Source organism: Trachypithecus francoisi, unplaced genomic scaffold (genome assembly GCF_009764315.1).
Source record: "Trachypithecus francoisi isolate TF-2019V2 unplaced genomic scaffold, Tfra_2.0 Lachesis_group6, whole genome shotgun sequence".
Classification (NCBI taxonomy): Eukaryota; Metazoa; Chordata; class Mammalia; order Primates; family Cercopithecidae; genus Trachypithecus; species Trachypithecus francoisi.
Genome location: NW_022681471.1, coordinates 67,681,926 through 67,698,820, shown reverse-complemented (window position 1 = coordinate 67,698,820; position 16,895 = coordinate 67,681,926). Strand labels below are relative to the sequence as shown.

The 16,895-nt window shown below is 42.6% G+C and overlaps 1 protein-coding gene across 2 annotated transcripts; it reads right to left on the bottom strand.

Annotated features, from left to right (window-relative positions):
* Positions 1 to 1,092: 1,092 nt before the first annotated feature.
* LOC117077653 (E3 ubiquitin-protein ligase TTC3-like) lies at positions 1,093 to 7,536 on the bottom strand. Of its 2 annotated transcripts, XM_033201341.1 has the most exons (2): positions 7,520 to 7,536; positions 1,093 to 6,557 (listed from the first exon to the last, which is right to left on the bottom strand). In XM_033201341.1, exon 2 carries the CDS (start codon positions 6,470 to 6,472, stop codon positions 1,382 to 1,384), a length of 5,091 nt encoding a protein of 1,696 aa, XP_033057232.1. In that variant the 5' UTR covers positions 6,473 to 6,557; positions 7,520 to 7,536; the 3' UTR covers positions 1,093 to 1,381. The 2 variants fall into 2 exon arrangements, with proteins under 2 accessions (XP_033057232.1, XP_033057230.1); XM_033201339.1 differs by lacking the exon at positions 7,520 to 7,536 and having other exon boundaries at positions 1,093 to 7,438.
* Between the last annotated feature and the right edge of the window lie 9,359 nt (positions 7,537 to 16,895).

Here is a 16,895-nt window from a genome sequence, read left to right as displayed (position 1 = left end):
GCATGCATTACTTTACACAAATGTCAAACACAGAACGATTATTACACAGACACCTTAGGGCTGTCTAAAGACACAGCTTCTCTTTTTGTGGGGTGGGGGTGGGGAAGGAGAATGATGGTGGCCATTTCCACACACAGCCTGTTGTGTGCTCAGCACGGCTGGATGGATGCGGATCCCAAGCACTTGCTGACTGACTCACAAAAGAGGACAGAAGCTGCTGAGGAGGGCAGCGGAGTTCGAAGAGCAGGCTCCAACTAGGGGCTGGGATGATGGACACACAGCCTCGATTCCAGGGGGAAATATCTTAGTCGATACTAATTAAAAACTATTAGTGATTTTGAAAATCAGATTACATTTATAAAAGATGAAAAGTAAACACTTAAAACAATCTATTGGGTGGAACACAAAATAATAAAAAATCAAATGCAGATGGGATTTCACAAAGAGGAGATTTGAATCTTTTGGTCTAAATCAGCCAATATTTTAACATTATAAATTATTAAAATGTAGTTTGCTTATGCCCATTCTTAAAATGCAGAATCTTTGAGGAAAAATATAGACATATTTTCAGGAATACAGACTCTTGTGAAAAATTTTAAAAGTCAGTATCTGGCCGGGCGCGGTGGCTCAAGCCTGTAATCCCAGCACTTTGGGAGGCCGAGACGGGCGGATCACGAGGTCAGGAGATCGAGACCATCCTGGCTAACACGGTGAAACCCCGTCTCTACTAAAAAATACAAAATAGCCGGGCGAGGTGGCGGGCGCCTGTAGTCCCAGCTACTCGGGAGGCTGAGGCAGGAGAATGGCGTAAACCCGGGGAGCGGACCTTGCAGTGAGCTGAGGTCCGGCCACTGCACTCCAGCCTGGGTGACAGAGCAAGACTCCGTCTCAAAAAAAAAAAAAAAAGTCAGTATCATCTCTCTTGTGGAGCTACTAGAACAGGTTTTTCAAACACAAAAAGGGAACAAACGTGGGGCGCTTGAATATGTTAAGAATTCTTATCACTAGAATACTGCTTCAAGGCACTCACAGTACTTTCTAAAAGAAGCCACCCACCTCAAAGAGCCCTGCACAGCCGCAGCGACCCATGAGTGTGGTAGCTGGCATTTTATTAGCCACTGCTTGGCCATCATCAAAGTATTCACTTGGAGTGGGGAAATTACTTAATATCAATGATATTAACGATTTCCATGAATTTAGCTTTGTGACACACAATGCAAAAGGGTCTTCAAATGTTTGCTTTTTACACCAGTGATAGGAAATTGTCATTCTTCCAATTCAGCATGCTGGTGGATGACGCTTTAGTGAAGTGTGACTACCTAGGGGAGCAGGAAGGCAGCTCCCATTTCTCACTGGGCCAGCCTCTTCCAGAAGGTGCAGGCTACTCTTCTGACAGGAGATCATGACGACTCTGGCAGGCTGGGCAAGCGCTCTGCCCTTTAAGCCACTGCTTAAAGCACCCTTTGTGATACTTGTGCCCACATTTGAGCACACACACATTTTTTGATTTGAACACCTCGTGGCATATTTCACAGGAACTTGCACCCGGTGCAATCCTCACAGGGACATCTTCTGCTTTCTGCCCCTTGGTTTTGGGTGATGGTGCAACAACCGCCGAGGGTGGGTCCTGGGAGGACCCGGTCACGGGGGCAGCAGAGGTGGGCTCATAAGTCCTCTTGTCTTTTCCTGGGTTTGGCGTTTTCTTTTTGTGTTCATCTAGAATGTGTTCTGTCACTCTTTGGACAATTTCATCAATACTCAATCCTGAAAGTGAGCTCTTGTTTTTGCTTCGCACGTTTTTAATAAAACCAGCAAGCTCAGTGCTATCGTAACATGGGAATACCACTGACAGGTGCTCAATAATACTATTGAACGGCTTTTTTGGAGACTGGCTTGAACGTGCAGCATGTCCTGGAGGAACAGGCTGCTTCCGATCAGCCACAAGGCTTTGCTCTGACAGAGCTGCCTGGCCATCCCTTTTTGGCCCTGGCAGCTGAGTGGCTTCAGGCTGACTGGGGGGTGGCCCTGGCAACAGCGCAGAAGGAGCCTCCCCTGGGGAATCACTGGCAGAGAACACACTGGGATCCCTGTGAAGTGCTGCGAGGTTTCCAGTCACAGGGCTTGCAGAAGTCATAAGCCCTTGGTCATCGTGGCCTGAAGACTCAGAGAGTAACTCAGGATGAACCACGTTACAAGCAGGAAATGAAAGCTTGGGAATTTGCACTTTAGAAAGTTCACTGAGCCGAGAACCATTTTTAATTGCCTTAATTTGTTCTTCAAACTCAGACTTTGCTTTCTCAATTTCTTTTGTAACATGAGAAAGAAACAATTCCCATGAACATATATCAGACTCCATGTCAGGATATGCTGCAGGATCATGGCTAATCAGCTCCAGCTGCTTCAGATAGGCTTCTGCTTGTGACTCCATGATCTGTAGCTTATACACTTCACTCTCCTTCCAGTTTTCAAGTACGGATACCTCTGCAGCCACAGCTCTCTGATAACTCTCTTCATAATCCTCTTTCCTTTTCTTTATACACTCTTCTATTTTCATTTTCTCGTTTGTAAGTGTGTTGCTGATTTCAAGGGACTGATCCAGATGTAATTCATGTTCCTTATCCTTTCCATCATTTTTCTGGATATACATTGCACTGGCATTTGAAACCTTTTTAATTTTCTTCTTCAGTGATTTTAGTCTTCCTTGGATTTCTTTTTTTTCCTGTTGCCATTTTTTAATTTCTCTTTCCAGATCTTGAATGAACCAATCTAATTCCATCTTTGACATCTTGTTTTCTTCTAAGTGCCTTTTCAACTTTTCTTCCAGGTCCCTGGTTTCTTCTAAGCCCTTAAGTTTTATCTGCTCATAATTTTCACACGCTTTTTTAAGTTGGTCTTGTAATACTTGGTACTCCTTTTCAATCCGTGAAATTTCCCCTTGTTGTTCATCAAAAGGATTATATGGCTCAGTATTGACTTCTTGGTGTGTTATGTTCCAAGATACCTGTATGGCAACCATCTGCACGTGTGGAATGTTTGTTACTGCACTGATGCTTTCTGGAATTACTTCACATTTGTTCTCAGAATTTCCACAGTGCCCATCATTTCTGTTAGACTCACTTAGGACCGTATAAACATCACCTGTGCTGCACTGTGACTTTACAGATGTTACCGAAGAGTCCTCAAGGATCTGTGTTTCGGAGGCAATCTGGTGACCAGCAGCATTTTCAGCATTCAAATGATGACCCTCAAAACAGGCGGTAGCATTTTTATCTGCTCTGTCATTGGCTACAAAAGACGGCACCACTGATACTGATGTTGGTAGCTGATATTCAGGAGAAAGGCTGGCCAAGGGTGTATATATGCTGGTGTACTGGGGCAAACCTGGTAACACATTTATGTGTGCTGGTGGTGTCCGGGTGATGTCACATCTCTGGAAAGGAAGATACGTACAGTGTCCTCTGACCAAATGGGATTGAGCCCAATAAGTTGGTTTCACATCCTCAAGAACCGGTTTAGGGGAATTAGAGGAGACTTGTTTGTAATTTACATCCTCAGAGCCTGGTTTGGGAGAATTAGAAGAAACCCCTTTGGTTTTCCCATCCTCAGAAACTTGCCTAGAAGAATTACCAGATAGTGGTTTCGCCTTCACATCTTCACAAGCTGGCTTGGGAGAATTAGCAGACATGGGTTTGGGCTTCACATCTTCAGAAGCTAGTGCTGAAGATGAATCTGACACTGGTTTAGACTTTACATCTGGTTTAAATTCCCTAGCAGCTGAATTCAGTGGTAGTTTAACTTGTAAATACTCTCCTGCTTTTGAAATGTCTTCTACTTTTGTTTTAATGTTTTTCTTCTTTCTTTTTTTCTTGAGCCGTAATGCAACTTTCTTCAATGCAATACAGTTGTCAATCACCACAAAACGAGGACATCCCAAGAGAAAAGATTTTAAACCTCCTGCTTTTTCTAGTATTGGTCGAGTTTCTTCTGGGAAAAACTCATATTCTTCAGAGAACATCTTGTTACTCATATCCAAGGGACCATGTTCCTCCAACAACTGAGAGAAGTAGTCATATAGAGTTGAATATTTTTGCTTTGGGTTAAAGTCCCATAGCTTCTTATTGCGGACAACATATTCATTACTGTGTTGGTCATAGAGAGCTTCGAATTCTTCTACGTCTTGCCGAAGATGGTCAGGCACTGCAAATGGGCCTGCAGTATCTGAATTTTGATTGCTGTGGTCTTCACTTGAAGTGATGATCTCATTATTTGGAGTTACTGAAGTTGTTCCAGACCCAACTAACATAGGTTTTGAATCCTTTAGCTTCTTTTTCTTGCCTTTGTTTTTCACCTTGGTAGAACTAAACTGTGCTTCGCCACTGTCTTGTTTCCTTAACACAGTACAGCGGCTGTCCATTATATCAAAGAATTCATCTAAAGCACTATGCAATGCTGGGAACTTGTCTCTGTGTTCTTCTAGCAGCCATATTAAACAACGGGCTTCCTTCAATGATGTTGGCTCATAGAAATAATCAAGTTGCTTTCCTTCTATAGAGTCTAGTTTGTGACCATATTTCTCATTCCAGAGGAAAGTCATGATGCTAAAATCAAGCTGCTTAAGAGATGCTCCATACCGAGAAAAGAAAGGTCCTGTGGCATCTAAGCCAAAGCTATTAAGTTTTTGGATCCAGGCGGCTAATTTGGGCTCCACTTCTTTAAGCTCACTCAAAACATGCAGAAATATTCTTGTCTTTACTCTGCTCTTTTCTTGAATCAAATGATGAATAACATAGTCCACTGCTTCATTTAGAAAATTTCTGCTTGAAAAACAGGTTGTATAGTCTTCTGTGCTCAAAACTTTCCAAGAAAGCAATTCTTTGAGAAGCGCGGCTGTATTCCATATGCCAGATTTAATCTTATCAGCATACTGCTTTATACACTGTAGAATTCTGTCATCAAGGAACTGACAGCGGTGAACATTGTCTACAGTTTCTTTCTGCTCTTCGTTTTTGGGTAGATTACTTTCTCTTAAGTCCTCCTCCATTCTTTCTTGTGCTAATTTTTTTGCTTCTTTTTTTTGGATCTTTCTCTTCAATTTTTTGTCTTCTTTCAGTCTTAGTTTCTCTAGACTAGAACATTTCTGTTTCAGAATAGGTCTTGGAGGAACCTTTTCTTTTATGACCTTGTGTTCAAATTCACATTTAACTTGACCACCACTGCTGAAGATGATAATTTTAGAAATGACACCTTCACAGTCAGGGGTAAGACATATTCCTTGTAGAAAATCCTTGTCAATTTTATCATTAAATGTTGTAGTTTTTAACTTCTTCCAGCAATTCATGTGAAATTCTATTTTACAGTACTGGCAACAGCTGATACGTATAAAACCCTTAAAGTCTGGATCAGTTATATATATCTGGATCTTAGAATATCCACAGCACTTCTGATAGCAACAAATGGCATCTGGCACTGGAGGGAACTTGCATTCTTCAACAAATTTCTCTAACAGCATCTTTATTTTTTCTGGCTGGGACTCTTCAATAATCACATTACTTGTGGGCCAAGTTAACACTCCAGGAAGACGATAAATCAAGGTTCTTGCTTTCTCAAAGTGATTGAGAGCTTCTAGAAATCTGTTTTTTTTCAAATATACTTTTCCAATTCCACAGTAGGCCAAGCAATCAAGTCCCTCATTGTGGTAGTGTTCAATAATCCTCTTAAACTGGTTTTCAGCTTCAGATAGTTCCTCAGGCTGTCCTATTCCAAGGAGAGAAATGGCAAGTCCATAGACAACCAAGACATAGTTAATCATGGCCAGGTTCAATTGCTTTATTTTTTGAGGATCTAAACCATTCAGCAACTCTGTAAAGGCCTGTGCGGCACTGCGGCAACGCTGCTCCAATAAGGCTGTATAGCCATCTTGAATTAAGCTTCTCAGCATTGTCATTATATTAGCAAAATCCTGATGTGCAGCTCTGGAAGATTTAGAAAACTGTTTCTCCAAGATGTTCTTCAAATTTGCTGGTAAAGTCAATTGTGAACTAGAACTGTACTTCTCTGATTCATTGTTTCCAGATTTTTGTTTTCCTTTATGTTTTGGAGGCTGACTTGATGGTGGTGAAAATTCAGGATGACAGTCACAATCATCTACCTTCAATGCCTCATCCACCACCTTTAGATTCTGATTACCACCATTGGCCATTTCGCGATGAATTTTTCTGAAATCTCTTTCCTTCTCTACAAAGTTAAGTGAAGTACTAAATACAGGTGCTGACAAACTCCTAGGTGTGTAGGCCCTGTTTTCATAAAAGGCTTTAATTGGATTCTTATTTGCTGTTCGACCTTGTAGGTCTTCTATTTGTTTTTGTAACTTTACATGCTGCTGAATTAGATCCTTGATTCCCTCAGGGTCATTTTTACAGAGTTTTTGAGCTTTTATGTTTGCTTGCAGAGCCCAGTTATATTCCCCCAGCATAGAAAGAGCATCACAATAACGATAATGACCCTTTGGCCAAGTGTTCTTCAGAATAGTGGCTCTCTTTCCATCACCGAGTGCATTTCTAAACTGTCCAGTACGAAGAAAACAAAGAGCTCGGTTACCATAAAGAAGGTGGTTTTCAGGTCTATATTCAATGGCTCTGGTGTAATAGATAATAGCTATATCAAATCTTTCTTTGGAAAACTCTTCATTTCCTTTCATTTTCATTAGTTCTCCTTGCTCTACACAATCCATACAACTTTGGGTTTTAAGTTCTTCAAGCAAATTGCAGTCTTCCACTACAATTTTAGTTATGTGGTACTTGTATTCAGTAAAGAAAATACTTAACATAGGCCAACAATTGTCAATTGATCCTAATTTAGTTAGAATTGTTACATCGCCTGCATATTTTATCCAATTCAGAGCTTCTTCCATTGCCAATATTTTATTTTCTATTTTATAACCAATTCTCAATAAGCCTCCAATAAGGAATGAATCATTAGCAACTTTCTTTGCCAAATCCACAATATCTTCCATCAACTCAAGATGTTGTAATTTCTTCAAATTTATCTCGGAAGCACGTGAATTGCTGGCATCCACACAGGGATGCAATCGTGATATTACAGAACTGTTTCGATGTTGAAACAGAAGTGGCCAGAAGATGTTTATTTTAATGGCATCACAATAGTCTTGCAGGACAGAAATTGGTTTACTACACCATATACTGCAGATGTCAAATTCTAAATTCCTCTCACTTTGGACATAATCTTTATATTGCGTACCCACCCCATCACAGTAAAGCTGAGTCACACGAACATAATCATCGGTCATAAATTCAGCAGCAAAGACACAATCGTCCACGTAAGGGCAATCTTCCAACAAGGCATAATCTGCCACAGTGAAATCTCCCTCCGCAAAATTGTCCATGATGCACAAGTCACACACACACGGAGGGATGTGGAAGGCCCCGCTCCCCCGGCATCTCGGCTGCAGCGGGACAAGGTGACACATCCGGGAGCCCGGCCGCGCTGGGTGTGCACTCACCCGGGCTCGCCGCCCGCGAGCCTGGGATGCGGTCGTCCGCCGCCCCTGCCGCCGCCGCCACCGCCGCTGCTGCTGCCTCCGTTGCCGCTGCCGCCGCCGCCGCCGCCGCCCCTGCCGCCGCCGCCGCCGCCGCAGCCGCCGCCACCGCGCCGCCGCAGCCACCTCCGGCCCTCCACGTCAGCCGACGGCGGGAGGGAGCGGTTGCTTTTAACTGTTTCTATGTCAATACTGACCGCAGTTACTATTTTCTTCCGCTGCAGTTTAAAGTCTTTTTTTTTTTTTTTTTTTTTGAGACAGAGTCTCGCTGTGTCACCCAGGCTGGAGTGCAGTGGCGCGATCTCGGCTCACTGCAAGCTCCGCCTCCCGGGTTCACGCCATTCTCCCGCCTCAGCCTCTGAGTAACTGGGACTACAGGCGCCCGCCACTACGCCCGGCTAGTTTTTTGTATTTTTAGTAGAGACGGGGTTTCACCATGTTAGCCAGGATGGTCTCGATCTCCTGACCTCGTGATCCACCCGCCTCGGCCTCCCAAAGTGCTAGGATTACAGGCTTGAGCCACCGGTCGAAGCCATGTATCCTTTGCCCACAGGCCAGAGGAAGGGGAACCAGGTCTTTCAGGAAAGTGCATGGGGGATGCCTCTCTCTCATCATGTCCCCTGACTCCCAGGTGTAATCATAATCTCCGCATGGAAGTGCCAGGCACATAGAGAGTGCTCTTCCTGCTGCCTACACTCCTGCTAGAAGAGCCCTGCCAAGGTCATCATAAGGGCTGGGATCCACTAACAGCTTTGACCACTAACGCAGGGTCTGATATTAGGGATGTCATTTCTACACTCTGATGCACTATTTTTTTTTTTTTTTTTAATCTATACACTGATGAGAGGCCGCTCAGAAACCTGCAAATTAGCATCACACTCCCCTAGGTTCTGTAGCAAGATATTCTGGGAGGAAAACCTGTGAATCTTATTTCCACCTGTTGCTCAAGGAAAGGACTCTTTCCAAAGAAAATAACAGTCATATACAGGGGAGTTTTTCTGTGTCCCTTTTTCTCCTTTGTTCCTTTTCCCCTCTATCTCTTTTAATGGCACCCATTTCTTCCCATCACTTAGAATCACTGAGAATCTTTTTTTACCCTGGCTTATAAATTGTGTAGAATTCCTGTAAAGTATGGTGCTCCTTTGTCTATTTCCATTGTCGCTGACCTAATTCTTGACTAACTGGCCATTTGATCCACTTAGAAGCCAGGAGAGCTGTGTTCTCATTTCAGAAGAAACAGTGTTACCCTGACCAGTTGTCTTCCCTTTTCTGGAATTCAGTTCTTCATCTATAAAATTGGGGGAAGGGGGTTGACCATCCTGGGCTCTATCTGGAGGCCGATAGAGAGAGCTCTGACATGGTGTGCAGGGCCTTGAACTCCACTCACAGCTCTGCTGCTAACCTAGCATGTGATTTAGTTTTAGTCCCTTTCCACTTCTGAGCCTCAGTTCCCTATCTAAGCAGCCACGACTGACAATGGAGGAGTCTTAGACTGCCACAAATGAGGACCTTGATCCCCTAACATGCCTGTGTGTTCATAAGACCCATATCCTCTGATCTTGAGCAGACAGAGCCTTTTCTTATCCTCTGGATTGCTTCTTGGAAATGGCTATAGTGAAAGCCTCTTTTGTGCTTGATACTTTATTTTCCCAGGTAAGCTCCCTCTACCTTTGTCCTGGGGCATGTATTTATGGATATTTTAGTTAGCAAAAGCTATCAATTAGTGTAATTAGCTTATTGTCAACTTCAATCTTGGCCCTCTCCATGCACTGTCCCCTACCCACCTCAGGTTCTTTCTTATTTTAACTTAGTGAGCAGAGCTCCTGGCTGCATCACCATAGCAACCAGCAGCTAGGACCTTTTAAGCTATGATGGAGTCATTAGACACCTAAGCTGATTATAGAGTCCAGAATGTTAATTGGAGAAGAGAGGCTGAAAGAAGGAAAATGAGGCAGATCTTAACCTGCAAACAAGTGGGCAACAGAGTAGCTGAGTGCTTCAAACTATCCCCGACCTGGATGCCATGGGCACTGTGGACCTGGGTGTCAACACCTTGGCTTGTGCCCTCAGCCACCAGACCAGAGGGAGGGGCACCAGGCCCATTCTCTTCCCAGGGAAGTAATTCTAGACACCTCCCTGCCAACATGCTCCAAGTAGATGGATTTGAATCTGGATTTTTCAATAGGCAGTACCAATTACTGAGTTCATCCTGAGTCCTACTCCTAATCTGAGTCCTACTCCTGATCTGAGTTCATCCTGAGTCCTACTCCTAATTTCCTTATCTTTCAACTTTCCATAGAAGTTTCTTGAACGAAAACAGGCCTTTTAATTTTTTTTCTTGTTTGAAACTCTCTTTTCCCAGTCAGTTCCCCTGCTGTCTTGGCCTGTATTTGTGACCTGTTAAATTCAAAAGTCTATCAGTTAGTCTAATTAGGATATTCAAATTTTAATTCTTTTCCATTCTCCACATGGGCAGCCATCTGCCCTTCTTTTATTCTCTCTTTTTATTTCATTTAGGGAGAAAAGCTCTTGGCAGGATTGCCATAGAAACCAGCCACCAGGCAGACTAGGCTATTGTATATCTGGACACTGATACTCAAAGCTGATTATGGGTCTGGAAGCTTGCATGGCTAAGCAAGACTGATGGAGTTAAGACAAAGAGGGTCTCAGCTAGAGAGAAGGGGAAAATGAGCATCTCAGAACTTCACACAAACCTCAGTCCTACCTTTATCTTTGCCCCTGTGTGCTTCATGGAAGAAAAAAGTTAGAGTGAGAATGAGGAAGGCTGTCCCCTATTAAAGATGAATGTCTGGGTTGACATCAGAACTTGTTCCCTTAGGCTAAACCCTGCCATGGCCACAAACCCACATCTGTGAACATGTCATTTTCACTGAGTATCCCTAGTTCCTATTAAATTACCCGGCATATACTTAAGGTTCTCATAGTGCTTGGTGCTCAGCAGTTCTGTAAGACAGTGCACTACTAGTGAGAGCACACTGAGACTACCTTGGAACATGAGCAAGTGAAGATTTCCTAACACACTGAATTTTTCTGGGAAATGACACCAATGAAAGCCTCTGTTATGTGCTCTAAGGCTCCCTGTTTGCAATTTACTTCGTCTGCCTTCTGGGAGTGGTGGTGTAAATTTAGGTATTAGGCTATTCTTGCCTTCAAGGATTTTCCCCTGGTCCCACAATGCACCCCTGTCTACATTAACAGGCTCCCACTCATTTACACTGGGAGAGCAGTGTTCCTGGACACATTGCCATAGCAACCAGAAGCCAGACAGAGTAGGAGGGTGAGCCAGACATTTGACAGCAAAGGTTAGTGGAGTATCTGTTGGAGAGGGGCTCACTCTTAGGAGGAAAATACCTTAACTCTCAGCTGCAGAGAAATAGACCACTAGGCCCCTCAGTGTTCCAACACCATCCCCTCCCCATCCTCCATCCCTGTGCCTCCAGGTGAGGGGTAGTTAGAATGAGTTTTGTTTTATCTGGAGGCCAAGGCCTGTGTTTTACCAGAATATGTATCCTTTGCCCTGAAGCCGGTCAGGGGAACCAGGTACCAGATACTTCCTCCAACCCCACCTTGTTATCAAACTAACACCCATGAGTGAACATATGCTCCAAATGCATGTTCCCATGACCGCATCTCCTGCGCCTAGAATAGTGTCAAGAATATGGTAGTACAACTTCATGCACTTCCCCTGTCTACTCACTCCATGTTAGGCATTGCAGTTCACACCTTATCCTTTGAAGAATTCCATTTACTACTGGAATACCTACTGTATTAGTCTGTCCTCATGCTGCTGATAAAGACATACCCGAGACTGGGCAATTTACAACAGAAAGAGGTTTAATGAACTTATAGTTTCATGTGGCTGGGGAGGCCTCACAATCACAGCAGAAGATGAAAAGCACATCTCACGTGGTGGCAGACAAGAGAAGAGAGCTTGTGCAGGGAAACTTCTCTTTTTAAAACCATCAGATCTTGTGAGACTTATCCATTATCATGAAGAACAGCACAGGAAAGACCTGCCCCCATGATTCAATTACCTCCTAACAGGTCACTCCCACAACATGTGGGAATTCAAGATGAGATTTGGGTAAGGACACAGCCAAACCATATCACCCAGTCTCAACTGATGACACTGAGAACATGAAAGTAAAGGAATGGCCTTAAAAAACTTCTCACCTCCATGCATCTGCAACTCGATATTCTGCTTTCCCTTTCATCACTATGCATAAACTCTCTACATTCCTATGAAAACCTATCCCTACCGTTGGCCACTAGATTACACCCTTCTTGACTATTCAGTGCATGGTCCCAGCAATGCTGTCTGTGCTCTTTGCCACATCATCAATTTACCTTTATCTACTGGATGATTCCCATCAGTACACAAACATTCCACAAACTCTCCCGTGCAACAACAACAACAAAACCAATGAGAAAGAAACAAAACACCCTACCTTAACTGTACAACCCACTCCATCTACTGCATCATCTCTGTACACCAAAGTTCCTCAAAAATCATTATGTGGTCTTGATTTGTTCACTTATGCTAATCCCATTTTTTTCTTTAACCCACCCTAGTCAAACTTTTATTCCCACCACTCCATGGAAATAGCTCTTCTCAAGGTCCCCAACTAACCTGCATATTGTTAAACCTAGTGATTATTTCTCAATTCTGGTCTTACTTGACTGAAAAGTAAAATTTGACACAATTGATCACTTCCTCCTCCTTTTAATCCTTTCCTCACTTAATTTACAGGACATTTCTGTCTCTTGACTGTGCTTCTGCTTCAGTGTCTGCTATTTTTCAGAGTCATGGCTAGTTACTCCTCACTGCTTTGAACTCTTTGCATTGCAGTGCTCTAGAGTTGGCTTCTCAGAAATGTTATCTTCACCTGTGCTCACTTTCTAAGAAACATACACAGTTCTACCTATGTTTTGATTTTACCTGCAAATAAAGGAATCACACATTAATGTTTCAAGGTCATTCCTCTCTCTGGACTCCAGGTTCATGTTTCGTGCCTACTCAACATCACCACCTGGATCTCTGAAAGTCATCTTAAATTCAAATTCATGATACAGAACTAAGTCCCTGATTCCCTTTCCCTCAAATCCATTCCTCCCATAATCTTCCCATCCCAGGAAATGTCAACTCTATCCTTTCCCTTGCTCAGTCCAAAATCTTTGGAGACATCTTTGGATTCCTCTCACTCTCATACCACATTCATGGATACTGTCATTTCTACTTTCAAAAGGGACTGGGACCCCTCACACTTCTCATTCCCTTCATATGTATCACACTGGTAACAATGTACCACCCTCTTTCACCTCTGTTATCATCATAGCTTTTAACTGGACCCTCTGTTACTGCCTTGCCCCCTTATAGTCTCTCTTTGATGCACCAGACTGGAACTTTTATGCAAAATTATGTCACTTCTCTGCTTAGAACCCTACAATGGTTTCCTGTGGCACACACCTTATGACCTGCCAACCATTATATCACATTCACTCTTTAATCTCATCTCCTATTATGGTATCTTTCCTGCACAAGTCTCCAACTACACTAGCAATCTTGCAGTTTCCTGAACACAACAAGCAGAGAAGGAAAAGGGACTACCATGGACCCAGTGCTGACAGTTGTGCTCCCCTGAAATCCAGAGGCAGGGCAAGTCTTATTGCACACATTGTCCAAAGGGAGTGGTGTGGTGAGGAAAGATCCAACTGGTTGAGGCATTCTGCTCAAGAGCCTGGTCTCCAGAGGCAGGGACAGCCATACATTGGAGGGTTTCACCCTTAACACTTACCTATATGAACAACCTTAGTGAAATCATGACAATTGTCTGCCAAAAACCAACCAGCAGCTAACTTTCACACTTACAGATACATACAGACATTTTTTATTCATAAAAATGCACACTGGTAATTGTATGATTACATGTGTGGTGAGAAACATGTTTTCTCCCAAAACCATATGCAAGTTTGGGGGAGCCTGTTTTGGGAGCGTAATATGGTGTTAGATGCAGGTTTTACGCACAAATATCAGGATATATACATACATGAAAGCACAAGAACACATATAGCTGATGCCTGCCAACACAGTCACACTCTTTACTCTTCAGGTTGGCCTGGTATGAGACATTAGGGAGTGGTGAGCACTGTGGTTGACTGCCCAGGCATTCATTTTCAAAATCTTTAAAACTATAGAACAAATGAAACTTGTCTTCAGGATAAATCATGCTATGATGTGAGTTTTCCTACCACCTATACAGTTAAAGAAACCTGGGGTCAGACCTGAGATGGCAGTGGTATGAAGGTCTTTTTACAACAAAGGCTGAAACCAGCCCAGACAACTTGTCTTGTATATTCTAAGCTCCACTTTTTTATTGCTTTCAAGGCAAAGGTCCCAATCCCCACTCCTCTTCTCACTACACTGTTGTAACTGACCAGCAGACCTAGACTATTAGCGTCAGAAGCTGTGGCTGGAAAAAGCAATAGAATGGGGATGAGGAGTCTTGGTTTGAGTCCTAAGGCTTCGACTCTCATACCCTTTGACCTCAGGCATTTCACTTCACTCCCCTAAGTCTTGGTTTTCTCACTTGTAATATGAGAGAACTAGGGTTGTGGGGAGACAGTATTATACTATATGATCTCCAAAGGTTTTATGCAGGTCTAACATTCTTGGAACTAGTAAAGCATTGTTTGATAGGAAACCCCCTAGCAGGCCTGCAAAGCCTTGGACATTCACCCTGCTAGAAGCTATTAGTCACAACATAAGTTTTTATTTAGCCATTTGAAGGTGTGTAACATAGGATTGTGGTTGTCAAAATGGAAACCACTTGGGCCTTCACATAGGTGGCTGAAGAAATTTATCCAAGCAAGAGATAGCATCAGGTCCTGCACTAACAACTTTCTGGTTGGGAAAGACCCCCAACACCTGCCTTCAGTCAGTGAGACAATTGTATAACTCACCTGCAGTAGTGTGCTGGTTAAAGGTAACGAGTTGAACTTGTAGCTTGCCCCTCTCTCACTACATAAGCTCCTTTCTTCTCTCTGGAAGGAGTTCAGTTTCCAGCAGAGGTGACAGATAAACAGATTCCAGCTTGAAAAATGCTAAAACCTTGAAGGGAGTCGGGTATGTTGGTGGATAAGAGAAGTTAGATCTTTAATAAACCCCACAAATTATTCTAGGCAATTTGTTTACTGAGAATTTTTAACTCTCGAGTGTTAAGATTTTCCTAGATAATCATTTGTTTAATTCAGGTTTTCAAAGGCATTTACTTCAGACTCCTTTTATTCTCTTAATTTCTTTTCTATTGCTGTTTTAAAACAAACAAAAATACTTAGTGACTCATTTAAAAAATATTATTGGTGAGGGGATGAAGCACAGTTTCGAAGAGTTACAAATTAAAAATATTAATTGACATCTGAAGGGCAAGAATCCGTTTGCCTCAACTCTCTAAGCTCTAATGATGTTTGTGTCTCCAAGTCAAGTTCCAAAGTAACCATTATTCCCAATAGGTAAAATTCCTCTGGCCTCTGGTCCTGTTGAACCTTAAGGCTTTTCATAGAATTGCTTCAAATTGCAAGAAATGAGCATGGAATGCTTCCCTACCCCTAGCCAGGGCCTGTTCCAGTTACAACCAACAATCAGTAAAGCCTGGTGCTTCTCCCATAGTCCCAACCATCTCACGCACTCTCACCACCTCATTGAGGGCTTTGGAATTTCCAGGATACAGTATACAAGTCTTACCAAAATCCCAGATGGAGCACCTCTCAGTCATAACTTAAGAAGATGCTCTCAGATCTTGACTCCCAGACACAGCCCAGACTCACTATGATCTTGAAGTGCCTTATGAACTTTAACCAATGGCCCATCCTGTCCTCAATCTCTGATGCATAAACTGTTTCCCACATCAAACACCAGCACAGGCTCTATGCCATCCAACACTGCATTGTTCATTGACATGTAGTTTTTGTTTGTGCACTCAACACATAATTGGTGAGGCACTTTCTACATGACAGGCACTGCACAATAGACTGAGGGATGAACTGATTAGCACTTTGCCCCTTTGGTGACCTGTTGAGATATAATAATAATGGTCATACTGAGCTCTGAGAGTAAAATAAAAGCAGCAGTACACTCAGGAGGGGACAAAAATATTCCATTCCTTCCTTCCCCATCAAATTTTAATTTGTGGATCCTCAAGCCCGAATGATCCTGGAAGACCCCTGTCTGCATAAAGACATTTATTTGTGGCCTTTCATTTCAAGTAATTGAGTTTTGATATCTATACCAAACACCAAACAAAGAAACGTCCAGACTCCCATCACATTATAGCTTTCCCTAAACAGTTGCAACAAACAGGTTCAGTAAATGACCAGTTATAAGATTAATATGTTAAAAAATAGCTTTCCAGTGACTAAAATCTAGCTGGAAGGGCAAGGAAGTTTTATTTCATTACTGCATCTCCTAAGAAGCTTAGTAAGTCTCTGTTTCCCAAATATGCAAAAGCAATAATTTGCTTCTAGGGCAAGAAGCAATAATGTATGTGTATGGAATGAACTGACATTCATCTGAAGCTCAGTAAAAGTTATTCCCTTTCCTTTGGAAAAAAAAACACAGTTGTCAAGGTGGAACCACATAAAATGTTTGCTTTTCATCAATTCTTTAGGTAATTTTGAGCTTCATCTTGGGGCTGAGAATTTGGGACAGGGCCTATTGAGAATAGCCACCTCAAAAGATATCACATCAGGAGGTTCATAATCTGTTTCTATCTTTCAAGTATTCTTATTGCTTTTTCACATTTTTCTTTCAGTACCTTACAATGGAAATATGGGCATTTCATAAAATAGAACGAGATAGTCATGTGCACAGCATTATCAGAGCCAGGCTTTGGAAAAATGGACTCTGATATTCAGTACAATATCCTTAGCAAAGGGCAATTTTGATTCTCAATCCCTGAGCAGCAAAGTGCTTTGCAGTCTAATGATCCAAGCCTACCTCCAGTTTTTCTTTTGACATCTGAAGCCTTGAACTGAGTCCAGTTGCAACCACTTTACAGTGATAGTTTTAGAATCCCTAACACACAATTCTATCAACCTTTACTCTTCAATCAGTCAAGTACCCTACGTTTCCAATCATAGAACTTAGGCTGCCTCAATTCCCTGATATATAGAATGCTTTCAAATTTATAGTCCAGTGCCAAGTCTTGCTTCCATCCCTGATTTTTTCACTTTCTTAAGAATCAGAAACCATGAAGAATTATGGGCCCTTTGCTGATCAGCACAGTGATATGAGAATTTCACAAGCCAAGGACAGTGCAGACCC